We start from the raw sequence: 18,605 nt of genomic DNA on the forward strand, positions 1-18,605 counted from the left end.
GTCCAGCCAGCTAAGCCACTGCTTTGCATTGGGCTCTGGTCAGTGGATCTCTGGCTTCTAAAAAAAGCCTGAAGTCTCAACACTACCAGCAGCATAGAAAACTACTGAGCTAGATGAAAGGTTTACATGTTTCTGATTCTACATATCTTGCAGTTGTGTGCTTGCAAGTACAACACATTTTGACAATTGTATGGCAGGAGCTGAAATCTTGCAAATGATTGCTTTAAAGTAAAAATAAAAAAAATTCCTTCCAGTAGCACCTTAAAGACCAACTAAGTTAGTTCTTGGTATGAGCTTTCGTGTGCATGCACACTTCTTCAGATATACTGAAACAGAAGTTGCCAGATCCTTCTATATAGTGAGAAGGTGGGGAGGGGTGTTACTCAGAAGGGTGGTGGGAATGGGAGATAGGCAGATAGCTGAGAGAGCCTCTTGACGACTCTTAACGACTGTAATAGGTCTTACAGGAAAAGGCAAGGGGTGGGAAGGTGAGAAATGGTTTAGTTATGTATAGTGAGATAAGAATCCAATGTCTTTGTTCAGTCCAGTTCCTGTAAGACCTATTACAGTCGTTAAGAGTAACACCCCTCCCCACCTTCTCACTATATAGAAGGATCTGGCAACTTCTGTTTCAGTGTATCTGAAGAAGTGTGCATGCACACGAAAGCTCATACCAAGAACTAACTTAGTTGGTCTTTAAGGTGCTACTGGAAGGAATTTTTTTATTTTGACTATGGCAGACCAACACGGCTACCTATCTACTACTTAAAGTAAAAAGATCAACTCTTCCAAAGCTTATCTTTTGCTTTTCCTAATTTCCATGAACAAACCCTTGAATGCTTTTAAGATGTAATCAACCAGTACACACAAAAAAAGCAAGTTTCCAAGGTGATAAGAGCTAAAAGGTATGGTGCAGATAGCCTGAGGGCTCACACATGAATGTTCCTGATGGCAGTATCAAGCAATGACTTTTGTGTCAATCAGCACTGATAAAATACTGCAGACGGAGCATTAATATATCACCTTAAATGCTGGGGTGAGGGGGGAGGGCTCTTCTCTGGCCTGAATATTGATTCTACACTATGTGAGCAGTGCTTTGTGGTATTAAGTGCACTAGTAGATACTAGGGCCAAAGGGACAGATTAATTTGCTCATAGAAGAGTTTGATTTTCATTCTCCACCTACTGCTGTCCCACACTTCCTCCTCCCTAAACCTGGATAGTCCCTATGCAATCAACACAGCTATCCTATTTAGATTTTCATAGCCTTTTTGAGAGGCCCATTAAGTGAAGACCATCTTCCTATGCCAGGCGTGTCGGTCTTAAAAAGCATTTAGGGATTTTCAAATCCTTTTCACTATTGTTATCACCAGTTGCTGGTTTTATTTTATTTTGGTATTATTCTGCTGCTGCTTTTTCCTGTTTATATGTTTTATTTCCATACTTTAAGGCAGACGTCCGCAACCTAGCAACCTCTGGATGTTGTTGGACTACAACTCCCATCATCCTTGACTGTTGGCCTTGCTGACTAAGGTTGACCGGAGTTGTAGTCCAACAACATCTGGAGAGCCCCAGGTTGCAGGATCCCACTTTATGGTTGTTATTATTTTAGCCTAGCGGTTACTTCGGATAATCTTTGCAGATTCGTATAGAGATATTGTAAGTACTGTAAGTAAGTAAGTAGTAAATGTGGTGTGTGAGCATGTACAGTGGTACCTCGGGTTAATTACTTAATTCGTTCCGGAGGTCCGTTCTTAACCTGAAACTGTTCTTAACCTGAAGCACCACTTTAGCTAATGGGGCCTCCTGCTGGCACTGTGCTGCCGCTGCACAATTTCTGTTCTCATCCTGAAGGAAAGTTCTTAACCTGAGGTAATATTTCTAGGTTAGCAAAGTCTGTAACCTGAAGCGTATGTAACCCAAGGTACCACTGTATAGAAACTAGCCTATAGCCATAGCTGTCAAGCTACAGATTTGAAAATAAGGGACCAGCAGCCTCGAAAATAAGGGATCAGCAGCCAAAATAAGGGATTTTCCAAGCACAGGTATATTCAACTTCTGAGCCCCTCCGAGCCAAAGGCAAAAAGCCCAGCCAGCAGCCAAACGAAGCCTCAAGCGGTGGTTCCCACAGCACAGCAACCCGGCAAGGGGGATGCAGCAAGGGAAACCACCGTCACCTCTCTGCTGGGAAGCGCTGAGCAAAGGCGAGTCCCCAGGCAACGTGGCCGATTTGATTGGCACAAGGCATGCAAGCTCCACCCCCCAGTCGTTCTTAGACTCCTTATTGGGTGAGCAACGCAACCAAGCAACACAGTTGGAGCCTCCCTCCTCCCTCGCCCTCCCTCCCTTTCCCGCCAAATAAGGGACGGTTGACAGCTATGCCTATAGCTTGAAGGTAAAATCAACATTTGTTGTTTCATCCTCTTTTGCCTCTAGCCATGCCCATCAATGGCATGCAACCCCCCCCCCCCCAGAAGAGAATATGGCCTCATACCCTCCAAAATGATGTGGCCCAAAAATCTGGGTCCAAAATCCTGTGTGAGTCACGTGAACTGCGTAAGATTTTCCCAGGGAGAGATATTGGCCCGAAATCATGCAAGAGCAAGGTGCCCCAAATGGCCACCGTGCTCTTGTGGGGAAAAACAACACGTCCCAGTTTTTCCAGGGCAGTTGAAAAAAGTTCCCCCTCCCGGACTTAATGGGTCAGGACTCCAGTAATATCTTGACGGTGTCAACCTCTGATGTTAGCCATGGGTGAGGAGATAGTTTGTGGCAGCTGGGATGGAGGCTTGCCTCTTAGGCTTCTTTGGGTGGTCTTGGCCAAATGGCAGCCTCTCCACTGTCATGAACGCAAGAGGTAACAGTTGCAAATCTCCTTCGCTTCCGGTGATTAGTTAAACAAGGGCAGCCTTGCCTCTTGTTGACAGCTACTGTTTGCACGTCTTAAAACGGTTCCTGCTGACAGAGCCAATACGTGCGGGATGTCTCCAATGGCCGGGGGACCACATGATCGCTCTGAGCAGCACGTGACTCCCATCATCATTAGTCTCCGAGAGCACGAGACAAGCGGGCTTAGTTGATGGCTTGATCACACATTGAGCAATCAGGCCTCTTTGCGAAGGATTTCAACAATCAAGTTGTGTGCGGATTGCCGTTTGCATCTGTGGATTTCCCCCGCTTAATACGTGGGGAACCTTGGGTTGCGATTACTGCATAAGGCTTATATATAAACAGAAGGGGAATGAGTGGGCAAGGATAACAGCCTGACATATCAGATAAACACCCCAATGCTTTATTTTTTTGTATGTTTAACATTTTTATTCTTCTTGCAAGGAGTGCAGGGTGATGTCACATGCCACTTCTTCTTTTGCCAAGTTTAATCTCACAACAACCCTGTGATGTAGATGGTGGTGAGAGATCAGGGGCTTCCAGATGGGGATTTCACACTGCAAATTTTTCCAGTTTTGTATTTCTGTAAAGTAAACAGAATCTTGCCTGCATGGGCAGTACTGATTTCACAATAAGAACTTATAGTGACTGGTCCAAGGTAAGAATGGGGGAGATATTTGATTCAGATCACATTTAAAGGTGAATCACATTTCAGAAATGCAAACCAAAACAAAGCCATTTTTCAAAATGTGCACTTCTCTGAATTTTGCAATGCTATTCTGCTCCCAAAATGACCAAGGTTTGCATAAAATGGGCGCATGCTAATTTATAAGCATATACATGTACATTCAAAAAGAACTGCTGTAACTGAAATACAAACATTATTATGCCCACTAGCCTGTGTTTGGTTGTTATGGTGAATGTACCACTAAATGCAGTACATATTTTTTAAACAAAACCAATGCAAATCCCATGGTCTGTATGAGCCACAAACAGGATACAAAAAGGAATACAAAAAGGTAAAAGGAATAGCAAGGGATATGTAAATAAATCCATTTAAAAAGTGCAGTGAACACAGGCATCTTATTGGGTAGGCCCAGCCAAAGTCCCATCAGTCACCAATTTCTGGGCCTCAGGAATGTTTCTGCAGACAGTGCGGCATTCTGGACTCTGCAACGCCAATAATAATATTCACTCCTGATTGCAGGCTCCAAGGTGCAGATGGAGATTATGTCCCATCTGGGTCAGAGACAGGCAGACAGCTCTCACCAAGGACAAAGTCTGGAGCATGGTGATTCCATCGTTTGCCTGACAAAGGCCATTCCAATGGCTTAAGTGGGTTCCTTGTGTTAACTGGAGGTGGGAATCAGTCCTACAATAGCTACAGCTGATGGCATTCCGGGCAGAGAGGGCTACACCTACATTTTTTATCTTACCATCTTATCTTATACCCACCCTTTATAGGTAAACATGCGGGATGCACATTCACAACCCGCAGCGTTCGCAACCTGTAATGGCGCGATTTAGTGCTTCGGCGCATGCGCAACCCCCGAAACCCGGAAGTAACCCATTCCAGTACTTCCAGGTTTCGGTGGCTCTGTAACCTAAAAAAACGCAACCTGAAGCATCTGTAACCTGAGGTATGACTGTATTCAGAACAGTTTGAAACATCTTACAAGGTAATCGTAGCTTGGGGTCTCAGTATTCACAGAAAATGATAACAAAAGTGTGAGATAGATAAATAAATAGTGTATGAGCCTGCAGAGGTGGGGAAAAGAGCTCATTCCACCAGCCATGCTTTAAAGGCCAGCTCTCTTGAGTTGCCTCCTGCGGTTCATCATTATTTGTGGTGTGCAAATTTTGGCTGATGCTGGAGCCTGGAGACACAGCAGCAGGTACTGCTCTGAGCTGGAACCAAAGCCGGGGGTCAGGGCTTCCCTGGAAACTGAATGGGGTGGCAAACTCTATTGGCTTGTGAGTCCTCCCACCCTGTGCTCAGGTTGCATGTATGTAAATAAAACCACATATCCTAAAGATGCCACAGTCTACATTGACCTTCATTCCAAGGCCTCTTTTGTTGCTATGTGTGTTTCCCCCACCCTGTTTGGTTACCTGTTCCAAAAGAACCCCCAATATGTGTAACTTTTCCTTGTGTGGGACTGGTTCCAGCCCCTCGATCGTTTTGGTTGATTTATTTTGCAGCTTCACCAGGCTGACAATATTCTTGTTTGATAGGTAGTGAGGGGTGGAAATCATGGACACCTTCCCTGCCACCCAAGGAAACTTGCAGTCTTTTCTTGACAGTCATCAAAAAAGTATTTCCTTTTAGGGCCATGCAAATATATGAGGTGAGCTGTTCTAAGTCCACCTGCAACTAGGTCCCGTCCATAAGTTACAGCGTGCACTTTCTTCCTAGACGGGCAAAGATCGCCAGCTGTAAAACAAAACAGCCAGTTTCTATCTTAACCACAGAGCACAAGCCAGTGACAGATGGCTTGTGGGTGACATATGTCTTATACTGAGGTCATCAAGCAGAAGAGACAGTTTGAAAAACATTTGAAAATGATTTTGAAACAGATGCTGTCAGAGAAAGAAACAGCATGTGAGACTATATACCGTTTCACAAGCTTTCTTTCTTTGTCAGATAGTACCAGATATACTTTTCTCCCCAAATATTTTTACTGATTTTGCAGTAGCATACATCAATTGAACACATTGTCATCTGTAAGGGGGACAAAGATCTTCTAAGAATTCTCTGCACTGTTAATAAACTAGAGTTCCCAGGTTTCCTTTTGGGGGGGAGCCATGATTTCCAGTTTGTTTCCAGGCTCAATTCAAGGTGCTCATGTTAGTACAGTGTTTAAAGCCCTAAATAACTCAGGCCCCAAATACGGGAAAGACCACTTCCTTCCCTACAGACCCTCTCAGGTGCTAAAATCGGTGGAGGGAGCCCACTTGGTGGTTCCACTGCCCTCAAAAGCTCCCTTGAGATGACACTTGTGAGGTATATTTTTAGGACCCACCTTATTTGTGAAGTTTTATATTGCTGCTTTTAATATTGCATAATATTGTGTTTAATTCTTTTAACCCACCCTGGGACCTTAGGTGAAGGGCAGGGAATAAATTGCAACAAGAGCAACAGTTTAAAGTGATATGATACTACTTTGAATGGGTAGTACAGGTGGTAGAGCCTCAGAAAATGAGCTCTATTTATTGCTAGTATGTAGGATGAGCTGAGGAAGCCTTCCTTACCAATTTGTCAGGCTGGCACAGGCCCCCTTCAATAAAGTATGCCACACACTCTCGTGATGCCCTGGGTACATGCTAGTACCTGTAACATCACATCTCCATTCATCACCTGCCTTTACATAAGAAACTGCCTTATACCGAGTGAAACCACTGGCTCACCTAGCTCAGTCTTATCAACACTGATGGCAGTGTAGACCAGCAGAAGCCCTGTAGTGCTCTCCAGATGCTGTTGGACTACAGCACCCATTATCCATTCCAGCATGGCCAATGATCAGGGATAATGGGTATTGTAGTCCAGCAACATCAGGAGGACAGCGCTTCAGCTACCCCTAGTCTGAGCTTTCATCCTGACCCGAGGATGCCAGGGATTAAACCTGACAAGCCTGTGCTCTCCCATTGAGCTTTCAGCCCTTCCCTTTCACATCTCTGCACTGCGAACCAAAGTATACCTTTTGCCACGGCTATGCAATGGTGGTATTTGTATCACTGTTATGCAATTGCCTATGAAAGCAAAGGGAGATTAATTCTGACTTTCACGTGCATTTAGGATCTCATCAGCAGATGGCAAAACGGTGACAGGCACAGCAGGCCAGGCCTTGGCAGGGAGGAAGGTAGACTTGTGTTATCTGACTCAGTCCTACAGCTCTCAGAAGCATCTTCTCCCAACTAGTTTTTTCCAACCAAACGTAACAGAGTTGATTGAAGCTTGTGTGGCAGCAAGCTGCCCTTTCTGTGCCCTCGAAGGTAGCTATAAATCACTTTGTTCTTGCAACTGCATTCAGCAGGAGTGAGACATGGGGGTGATAACAACAGATATACTCAGATGGTTGCTCTACAGACACCTGCTCTTTGAGTAATAAAAGGGAGGCAAAAATGCAGGTGATTTAAGGTGTTCAGAAATTTAACATGCTGGGCTGTAAAGTGGAAGTCCATGGAGTCCATGCAGAAGGGCTCAGTGGTACAGCACACACTTCACATGCTGAAGGTCCAAGGTTCGATCCCTGGCATCTCCAGGAAGGGCTGGGAATCTACTGGCTGAAATCCTGGACAGCTACTGCCAGTCAGTGTACACAGTGTACACAGTACCGAGCTAGAGGGACCAATGGTCTGACGTCAAATAAGGCAGCTTCCTATGTTCCTAATAGATACAATGCAATGGTAACAGCTATTTGGCCTTTTAAGCAGAATGAAATCCATTATTAAGGGCATAGAGCCCAGTTCACATGTCAGGGCATACTATAGTTTGCTCAGAGTCTGGTTTTCTGGTTTGTTTTATTTTAGATGACTGTGACATTGGGGTAAGGGTGGGTAATTAGGCAAGCAAGCAAACAAACAACAACAGGAGAGGGATGTTACAACAACAACAACAACAACAACAACAACAACAACAACAACAACAACAACAACAGGAGAAGGGTGTTTACCACCACTGAACCATGGTTTACTGTGAAATTGTGAATGACACCATTACTTGGGAGATTCAGGACAGAAACATGATACCAGCATTAAGGAATGTAATCTCCTGGGATACTTGTCTATAGCTTTTATTAGAAATTGGAGCATTAATAATAGCAACACCATTAATAATAAAAATACATCAGCAATGTGCATGGTGCTTTTGCTAAGTATAAAAGGTCCCTGCCCTGAGGAGCTCACAATCTACATCTATCACAAGAGACAGCAGGAAGGAGAAGAGAAATGGTATTTATGTGAACTGCCCTGAGACCTTCAGGTACAGGGCGGTATAGAAAATCAATCAATTGATGAATCAATCAATCTTCCACTGTCTCCTGAGACATACAGATGTCATCCATCCAAAACAATGTACTTAGGCTTTGCCACAGTAGGGTATGTGGACTAAAAAATTGTGCCAAACAAAGGTGGGTGTTGAGAAATCCGAAGGAAATAAGAGAATTTCCAAAATATGTTTAGAAGTGTCTTAACACTATTGGGGAGGGGAGGGTTAGGTAAATCTGGAGATAGGAAATGTTGTGATTCACTCATCAGTTGCTCCATGCTTTTGCTTTGGAAAAACCAAAGATCACAAAGGGATGGGAGAAGTTGCTACTCAGTGGACTACTTAAGCAAAACCTGAAGTACAAGTCACCCAACAGAGAGGCAAGTAAACAACTGTAAATTGCAGTTTGCTGCAGTTTGGTGGGAAGCTGCCTTATAATCAGGGCTTTTTTTCAGCTGGAACTCACCAAAACTCAGTTTAGGCACCCCTCAGGTGGGCGCTATTGCCATTTTAAGAGAACAAGGGAGACATTCATAGTGAATTCCAGCACCTCTTTTTCTAGAAAAATAGCACTGCTTATACTGAATCAGATAGACCATTTGTCCATCTAGCTCAGTATTCTACAACTGGCAGGTCTCTCTGGGTATTCAGACAGGGGATGTTCCCAGTCCTACATGGAGATGCTGGGGCCTGAACCTAGAGCCTTCTGCATTCAAAGCATGCGCTCTGCCAGAGTTGCAGTCCTTCCTCTGAATGCAGAAATACAGAATTTTGCCACTTGCTTAGAGATATACAATGTTCCTATATGGCTGGTGCTGAACTGGACGAGTCTTTTAAAGAGCCTAAATGGAAGCTATATGCAAACCAGTCTGGACACTTCTGAGAAAGGTGCAAATTATGTAATAAGAAAATAAACACCTGTTCTGAGTCACTGCTATCTGTAGAAAAAAATTGCTTTGCAATCTTCTGAAAATATGGTGATTCACTATAGTCAGGGCATAGTAATTGTTTTTGATCAGCACAGTGACAGAAACTAAGCAATAGATACAGTTGCCTTACAAGCCGGGAGAGGATGTCATGACGCAGAATAGATTTTTGTGGCTTTGGCCCGAGTCCATTGCCTTCCCAGTACTGCTCTGCACCTCACCAATCTTTGTCCTCCATATTCCTGTTTTTAAGTTCACTGCAAGCTGTGTCTTTCTCAACATCCAAACTCAGCATTTCACCTGCGGTCTTTAAAAACCAAAACTGAACTTCTCCTCAGGCTGTTTCAACAGTAACTCCCTACGATGATGCGAAGAAGTCTTATCAGGATTTTATTCGTTCATTTGCAGCACAATCCCATCTATGCACGACTACTCAGAAGTAAAAACCACTGAGTTTAACGGGCCTTACTCCCGGGTAAGAGCATAAGACAGGATTGCAGCCCAGTGGCGTAGCGTGGGTTGTCAGCACCCGGGGCAAGGCAAGTAATTTGCGCCCCCTAACCCGTGGATTTGCGCCTCCTAACCCTAACCCCCAGATGTTGCGCCCGGTGCGGCCGGCCCCCCCTGCACCCCCCACGCTACGCCACTGTTGCAGCCTCGGGGTAACTTTTTGCTTTTGCTTTATTAACTTTGTTTCGAAGTAAAATAAAATTTCGTGGTGGTGGGGAACAAAACATGCGACAAATTATCCGGATGCTGAACCACAGTTCTGGATTGGGGCTACTTATTATTTTAGGAGGAGGAGAGGCCCAAATCTATACAGGTCTACTCAAAAGTAAGTTCTGCCCCACAACTGGGTCGCCTGAAGGATTTCCAAAGACTAGTCCTAGATCGTTCATAGCCTGAGACGCACCCTAACCCCGGGAGGGGCACCGCATAGCGACTATTCAAGAGGGATCCGGCGTGGTTTGTATTTTGCTGTTCGGCGGCGCAGATATATAACGTAATGCGGCAACGTCACTGTTTCTCCGCGGCGGAGTTTTCTTACCGCAAAGCGCGACGTTGTTGTTGTTTTCTTTCAGCGAATACAGAATGAATGAGAATGTGCCGTACGGTGACGTAAGGAAAAAGATGGCGATGCCCATGAACAGCGCGGGAGGGGGAGGAGAACGCGCATGCGCTGCTTGACTGGCTGGGCAGAGAAGGAAGAGTGCTTCCAAACGGTGAGGCGAAGAGTGTTGCAGGTAATGTGCCTCTCCGCCTTGCTGGAGACTCCCCCCTGTACAACACCTGAAGTTTTCTTCCTAGGCCGTGCGCACAGCCCCCGCCTGAAGTTACTAGTTCAGCCGAGCCGGAGATAAGGTTTTTGCGCCGCTGACACTAATTGAGACCGGGGCTTTGAGGCCTACAGACGGAGGGTTAGTTCGGATAGCATTTAGTTGAGAAAAGTAGGACTTCTCAGGAGATACTGGAGGTGTCTCCTCTCTCTCCCCCCCCCCCCAATATCCCTATGAAGATTGTATCTCTGGAACAAAGGGAATCCTTTTACGGGGATCTGCTGTGAAATAAGGAACATTTACAGCCTTCTTTTTGTTGTATTCCACATTCCAGGCAGAGGGCCTTCTCAGTTGTGGCGTTCCTTCTGTGGAACGGCCTCCCTTCAGGTGTCAAGGAGATAAGGAATTACGTAACTTTTAGAAGGCAGTCTCGTATCAGGAGGTTTTTAATGCATAATGTTTTTATTATGTTTTTAGGTATGCTATATGCTGCCCAGAGTGGCTAGGGAAGCGGGGTATAAACAACAACAACAAAATAAATAAGTCAGTTAAGAGAGCAACTGAAAAACACAAAGCTGAAAAATTAAGGAAGGTCCTGGAGTATGGCCGCTGTGGTCAGATGCAAATGTGAATAGGGTTTCTACATCTTTAATAGAGAGAATTTCAGCAGGTGTTACAGCAGTAGCCCTAGGAAGGAACACAGGAAAATGCTTTATATCAAGCCAGACCACTGGTCCATCTAGCTCAATATTGTCTACTCTTCCTTGCAGTGGCTCTCCAGGGGCCATACCCAGCCCTTCCTGGAGAAGCTGAGGATTGAGTGGGATTTTCTGCATGCAAAGTGGATGCTATGCAACTAAGCTATGGTCCTTCCCCTCCTCTGCATTACTGTTAAGTGTGGAGGAGCTCTCTGTTTACACTGGCTACCTTGCTGAGTGTATTTAAAATCCCTCTGGATGTTTACTTGTCAATATATTCTACAAAAACCCACAGGGCTTACTACTATGTGTATGTAAGATAAAGCTGTTAATATTAAATATTTACATATGTACTTTCTAGTGGGGGTGGGAGAAGCTGGCTGCAGTTCTAAGCATGCTTACTTAATGAAAGGGAATTCCGCTGGATCAAAGACAGTTACCACCAAATATGCCTGATTAGGAGTGGGCCGTTAGTGTATTGTAGACCCTAATGGATCTGTATGACTTGTGATTGTTCTTGGTCAGGCCAATGAGTAACTTGTGGAAAGTTCATTTCAGATGCATGGTCATACATGTCAGTAACCCCAGGAGAGCCTCTGAATTGTCTGAGCTTATCGGATTTTACAGTGGAGTTTGTCTATCACCAAGTCACCTTATTTTAGGATTGGGATGGGGATGCTGTTGGCTCTCCAGATGTTCTTGACAGCTCCCATTGGCCATGCTGGTTGGGGCTAATGGGAGATGGAAATCTAGCAACATCTGCAAGGCCATGTGTTTTTATCCTTGAGCTGGGAAAAGGTTGGTTGCTTCCCTGTCCTGCTGCTAGGGGGGAAAGCTGGTGTAGGAGGAATTAGGCCTGGATTCATGCATCTTCCACACAGGGGAGGTAAGAACATGACCCCGAGGGAGTGTTTCTTCTGAGCCTAATTCTCTCCCCGCTTCTCTGCTGAAGGTCTTGGCAGACCACTTAGTGATTTTTCTGCCTTCTGTAGCTGCTATAATGCACTGTCTTTGATGCTGTATGGTTTTTAATTGTATTTTTACAGGCACTCTGTGGACCCCCTGAATGAAGCTCATGAATCTGAGAACCCCTGCTCTGGATTCATTGTCTCCCAATTAATATTTGGACCGTATTATATACACACACAGTAATAAAGGTAAAGAAGGGGCACCTGTGGTGTTTAAACTGGGGATACGTTATGGTTCTGCTTTGCTGAAATAACCATGCTGTGGTTGGCCACTGTGAGAACAGGATGTTGCAATACATGGGCCTTTGGCCTGATCCTGCTAGGCCTGCCTTGTGTTTTTACATTTATCTCATGGTTCAGCTTGAATGACCAGCTTGTTTTCTTTATTGATCCTGCTGCTTGTAGAGAAGAAAATACCATGGAGGCCCCTCCCGTCACCATGATGCCTGTCACTGGAGGCACTATTAACATGATGGAATATTTACTTCAAGGTAAGCCACGGGTAAGACTTGGCTTAACTGTAATATCTGATTCATTCCAGATGACATGCTACTGGAAGAATATATGTTTCTTTAGCAATGTAGATGTTTTCCTTTTATAGCTTCAGGACAGTTAAAGAAACAGAACAACTGTTGAGATTGTGAGTGGACAACTCTAAGGTCTTTCCACAAATAAAACCACAAACCTAAGTTGGTCACCGAGTATATACTCGATAATGAGCTGACCTTGAGTGTACCTGCATGATACCTTTATTAGCAAACACTTGTTTCACATTTGAGCCTTATTCTTTGGCCGATACACTTTAAAATGTGTGAAAGGGCCCCTAGCTGTATCTTTTGTGGAGAGCTTTGTGGTTCTCTGATCCATGTTCCATTCAGCAAGGCTATTGTACTGTTTGCAAGTTGCCATAGGTGTTGGGTTTTTTTAAATGTTGGCATGATGCTACTGGACTGTCGGGGCAGTAGGGTGCTTTCCATTTGTTAATGAGGATGGCTACCTGTTCAGTGATGCTGTCTTAATCCCTCCTTTCTCCCTCTAGGGAGTGTTTTGGATCAAAGCCTGGAGAGCCTCCTTCATCGACTCCGTGGCCTATGTGATAACATGGAACCTGAGACCTTTCTGGATCATGAGATGGTGTTCCTGCTCAAGGGGCAGCAGGCCAGTCCATTTGTTCTCCGCACTCGGCGCTCCATGGACAAAGCAGGCACTCCCTGGCACTTGCGGTACCTTGGGCAGCCAGAAATGGGCGACAAAAGCCGCCATGCCTTGGTACGCAACTGTGTTGATATTGCCACATCTGAGAACTTGACGGACTTCCTGGTGGAGATGGGCTTCCGCATGGACCATGAGTTTGTTGCCAAGGGGCACGTGTTCCGCAAGGGCATTATGAAGATTGTGGTGTACAAGATCTTCCGCATCCTGATTCCAGGAAATACTGATAACATTGAGCCCTTGTCCCTCTCTTATCTTGTGGAGCTCAGCATTGTAGCACCAGCAGGACAAGACGTGGTTTCTGATGACATGAGGGGTTTTGCTGAGCAGCTAAAGCCTTTAGTTCACCTAGAGAAAATTGATCCTAAAAGACTGATGTGAGCAAGATGGCCAGCAGCTAAAGCTTGAGTCTTTCCTGTTACAGAGGCTGAAGAATTGCAGAAAGCTTTAACGCAGGTGTGGAGAGCCTTTGGCTCTTCAGGTGTTGCTGAACTATGATTCCCATCATCCCTGACCATTGATCATGCTTGCTGGGGGTGATGCAAGTTTTTGTTCAGCCACATCAGGAGGGCTACAGGTCCCCCACTCTTGCTTTAACCAATACCGATATAGTTATCTTGCTCAGACCTTTGAAAGCAAAACAAAATTCAGAAGGTTGGGTTGGTCTCTTACTAAGTAATAATGGATTTTATTATTAATATTACTTGGTGATTCCAAATAAAATTAGTCTAGTATTGCAACTGGCTTTCTCTTACTGCATTTTGGAGTTGGGGCATCTAGTTTTTGTAATTTAAAATCAAATCTTCCTCTGGCAGGATGGGGGCAGAGCCAGCTACTATATCTTGCTAGAACTGATGGGAGTTGTAGTCCAGCAATATCTGGAGGGCCCAAGGTTCTCCACACATCAAAAGAATGAGCAACTTCCTACACATGCTGTTCCCTTTCCTCAGTTCACACCCCACAGCATAAGACAAATGATGTACCTAGTGTTACTTATCTGGTGCCATCCCACGTTGCCAAGTGATTTTTCTTCATCATTCATGCATAAAATGTTGTCCTGGCCATGTTTCAGTTAAGTCAGAATGCATATGGATTTCCTGCTACCAGCATTTTATCCCCACAACAGCCCTGTGAGATAAGTTGGACTGGGAGGGAATGATCCCAAGTATCTCTCAGCAGGTATTTGAACGCAAGTTTCCCATGTCCTAGGTTTGTCCTTATGTGCTACATCACACTAGTTCTCCCAGAATCTTAGTATAGGAAGCTTGCAAGTTACTCAGGGATTACATTCCAGGAGTCACGCCTAAAGCCAGAATTGTGTGTAGTCAAAACACATTGGATTCAATGTGGGTGGCATTGCCAAAATCTTTTTTCTCAGATGCCCACCTCCTTTTCACCCCCTTTTGAAAAATCTTACAATTTTGTTTTCATGTAAAGCTGAATGCACACAAGTTAAATGTTGATAAGTTTTGGGCTTACTGAATGTCCTTTGGATTTTAGTTTATTCAGTTCTAACATGTTTTTCTCCTCTCCCTGCCACTTGAAACTAAGAGCATAGAATAAGATATGGGGAAAAGGTAAGGTTGGAAGAATGGACATCCTCTTAGTATAAACATATTGGGTTGAGCTGCTGGCTGTTGTACAATGAATATCACAATAAGAATTTAGTAGACTAATTGGAGTAGAGGGGACAGGATGTATCCTTGTCTCGTTGCCATTGCACATTGATGCTTTTATGGTGATAATAATAGAATGAGTTACCCCTGTTGCATTAACTTTGGAGAGACTGGATTATCATGCCACCTGGCCAGCAAAGGCACAGGAATTCAGAAGAGGAATGGAGTGACTTCTCTCCCCAGGAATTTCTCTCACTTTCTCCTTGTACATTGTTAAAGAATGAGCAGAATGTCACATCTAAGGTGCTGCTGCCATTGAGACACAAGTGTTGCACAGAGGCACTTTAATGACCAATGACACCAGCTGTGCTTATCCAAGGTGAGACCTGCACAGCAGCTTGGCTTGGTGCACTTAATTATTTCATAGGAACAGAATGTAACTTTGCCTCAGGACCTAAAATATGCCTGCAGAATCCTTTGTCCCTTACAGAATAATTACGCTGCTCTTTTGTTATGTAATTGGCATAAGACTCATCCTCTCTGAGCTGGATCGTTTCAGAACCGGCCATAATTACTCCACTGAAGAGCTTCCATTATGCTAACACTAATCATAATTAGTATAATAATAGCTAAGTGAGTAGTAAATGTTTAATGCACTTGTCATGTCCAAATAAAATAAAATCCTCCTCCTAACTGTTTCCAGATACTTCGAACTGGAGCTTAATGGGAATTGCTTCCCAGTAAAGCTGTATGGCATTGTCTTGCAAAGACATGTTCTTGAGGGTCTATTATATTCATGATTTACACTCCGCCCTTCAATTAAACAATTAGAGTGGCTTACAGTAAAATATAACATCTATAGAAATGTCCTTAAAATACCAAATTTATAAAAGCAGCAGTAAAACGTGCATGATAGAGTCACCTTCCCCTCCAACTGATAATCAAAACTTAGAAAGCCAGAAAACAGCAATTTAAGAAAACCAGTAAAATATGTAAGATCTGTGCATGCACAAAATCATCAAAAATTTAAAAGTCAGGAAATATAAAAAAAATGTACCTAGTGAAAAATATTAAAGTGAGCAGCAGGCAGTCCTCTTTTGGGAGAGGGTTCCAAAACAAAGGTATAGCCACTGAAAACACCCTTTCCTTGATGAAACCATTTGCCATACTAGATGGCAGGGAGCCTAGAGGAGGGTTTCTAATGAAATTCTCACAGTATGGGTAGGCATGTGTGGAGATGGGTTATTGTTGCTATTAGTCGTTTAGTCGTGTCCGGCTCTTTGTGACCCCATGGACCAGACCATGCCAGACACTCCTGTCTTCCACTGTCTCCCGCAGTTTGGTCAAACTCACACTGGTAGCTTCAAGAACACTGTCCAACCATCTCGCCCTCTGTCGTCCCCTTCTCCTTGTGCCCTCCATCTTTCACAACATCAGGGTCTTTTCCAGGTAGTCTTCTCTTCTCATAAGGTGGCCAAAGTATTGGAGCCTCAGCTTCACGATCTGTCCTCCCAGTGAGCACTCAGGGCTGATTTCCTTCAGAATGGATAGATTTGATCTTCTTGCAGTCCATGGGACTCTCAAGAGTCTCCTCCAACACCATAATTCAAAAGCATCAATTCTTCGGTGATCAGCCTTCTTTATGGTCCAGCTCTCACTTCCATACATCACTTCTGGGAAAACCATAGCTTTAACTATACGGACCTTTGTTGGCAAGGTGATGTCTCTGCTTCTTAAGATGCTGTCTAGGTTTGACATTGCTTTTCTCCCAAGAGAAAAGGAGATGGGTTATAGAAGAGTTATTATGATTCTCAAAAGCCAGACAGGTTTTTTTGTGGGGGGAGGGGGATAGATTTCTTAATCTACACCAAAAAATGCTGCATAAACAGAAAAAATATATATTGGGGGTCCTCTCTGTAATGTGTTGTGAATGTGTCAGTTGTGTGCATTTTCTGTCCACCATTTCTTCATTCTTGTGATAGATAAGTTATACATTGTTGGTGTGTCATACATGCCTTTCTGCTACTTTCATAATTGGTAACCATTGTCACAAGTCAATCCAACGTCAAAACAGACTCACAGCTGACACCTCACAAGTTAAGAGCGGCTTAATAAATCCTTCCAGTAGCACCTTAAAGACCAACTAAGTTAGTTCTTGGTATGAGCTTTCGTGTGCAAGCACACTTCTTCAGATACTTCTTCGGATTTCGTGCTTGCACACGAAAGCTCATACCAAGAACTAACTTAGTTGGTCTTTAAGGTGCTACTGGAAGGAATTTTTTTATTTTGACTATGGCAGACCAACACGGCTACCTATCTGTAACTGTTAATAAATCCTGATGACATTGCAGGTGGATAAACCAATACACCAGGCAACTCATTTTATGCACCTCCAGCTGCCTCCTGAAGTTGCCCCATTCTTCTTTTGACAACATATGCTAACATTTAAACAAATCTCAGAGCAATTTACAGCGCAAGTTAAAGCATATTAAATAAAGGATGGGGGAAGCTCCACAGTCTATAAAACACGATTAGCTGCTAAGAGCATCCTGTATAGCATCAAAATATAAATGGGTTACAAAATACAAGGGCAGTTCCACATTGCAAAATATAAACAACCAAACAAAGCATATTCTAAACACCAGGAAATAAAAGACTACAAATTAAAACCATGCATTTCGCATCTATAAATAGAATGACTGACAGCTATGCAAAAGAGAGATCAGCTTGCTCTTCCCAACCACTGTATGCCCAATCAATCATACACTTAAACTATGGTAATCCCATTGACTTCCTAGCAACTAAGAGTTATATCTGAATTAGCACAAACTGACTTGTTGGTCAGCACAAAGATTTCTGCTTTTGCAACCGAACTTTGCCCTCTTCTACCACTGTGCACCCTCTTAAATCTATCCTAGGGTATACCCCAATCCTCCGGAGCAGATTTGAGGAGGGTGCGGGGGGGGGGAGAGGGAATTTCCTTGTGCAAGTGCAAATCCTTGTGCTAACAGAATGAGGACATTGGATTCTGCCCAAGAAACACAACTTAATCTGACTTCAGTTTAAAAAGCGTTCCATTCTGTTCAAGCACACCCATACGTGATCAACACGCACCAGTCAATCAAACACACACACGCACTTTCCATCAAAGTTTCTTCCTTCCTGTTGGGTTTCCTTCTTATTTTTCATGGCTTAATGGTATGTGTTCCCCCCTCTCTCTGAAGTTTCGGAACAATTGGAATAAGCTTTTATTTTTATTAAAAATCTGATAGTTCTGTTTGTCTTTTATTAAACCAAAACAAACTCTCTTTCCATGTTGTACGGCTTGAGGAAAAAATGTGTTCCTGCTCCAGCTTCTTGAGAATGAATTGGTAAGCTTCTTACTGTGTATGTTGTTGTTGGCATCTTTCTGTCTTGACAGACAACGCAGTGTGCCTCCAGGGGTGAAATCAAGCTGATGCATTAGCAGCACCAAAGTGACCTTCCCAGAATGCAAGGTGGGCGATGTGTATGGGGCTTGATATCTTGGACTGCCCAGATGACTGTGGTCCAAAGGAAAACAGCAATATGTTTGGCACAAGCTTGGCTGCAGAAGTTGCTGGAAGGAGGCGTACAAGGTGCCATCCAACCGTTTTAGGGACTCCATTCTGGATATGCTTCCTCAACCTCGGCCCTCCAGAGGTTTTTGGCCTACAAGTCCCATGATCCCTAGCTAGCAGGACCAGTGGTCAGGGATGATGGGAACTGTAGTCTCAAAAATATCTGGAGGGCCGAGGTTGAGGAAGCCTACCGTAGCATTTTCTTCTGAAGATATCCCACAAGGCAGGGGGTACAAATTTTTCCTCAGGGGTTTACTCCCAAAGCCTTTCTCAGGAATGACTATAGCTGCAAGGCAGTGGAGGTTAACTGTGTGTATGTGTATAGTTATATATACACATATATAAAGTTGGGAAGGAATTGTGTTACAGAACAGTAGATGTATTGGTCTGCTGTATCTTGAACCCCCCCCCCCAATTGCCTTGTATACTTGGTT

General features: G+C 44.0%; 1 protein-coding gene across 4 annotated transcripts; it reads left to right on the forward strand.

Moving 5' to 3' along the window:
• The first annotated feature begins 9,888 nt into the window (after positions 1-9,888).
• Positions 9,889-14,032, forward strand: MED18 (mediator complex subunit 18). 4 transcript variants are annotated; one of them, XM_081203503.1, is made up of 4 exons: positions 9,889-10,024; positions 11,823-11,933; positions 12,150-12,235; positions 12,784-14,032. In XM_081203503.1, the coding sequence occupies exons 3-4, from the start codon at positions 12,163-12,165 to the stop codon at positions 13,335-13,337; spliced, it is 627 nt and encodes a 208-aa protein (XP_081059629.1). In that variant the 5' UTR covers positions 9,889-10,024; positions 11,823-11,933; positions 12,150-12,162; the 3' UTR covers positions 13,338-14,032. The 4 variants fall into 4 exon arrangements, with proteins under 4 accessions (XP_081059629.1, XP_081059627.1, XP_081059630.1 ...); XM_081203501.1 differs by having other exon boundaries at positions 9,906-10,045; XM_081203504.1 differs by lacking the exon at positions 9,889-10,024 and adding an exon at positions 10,073-10,219.
• The last annotated feature ends 4,573 nt before the right edge of the window (positions 14,033-18,605 follow it).

Source organism: Podarcis bocagei (genome assembly GCF_964188305.1).
Source record: "Podarcis bocagei genome assembly, chromosome: 7".
In the NCBI taxonomy this organism is placed as follows: Eukaryota; Metazoa; Chordata; class Lepidosauria; order Squamata; family Lacertidae; genus Podarcis; species Podarcis bocagei.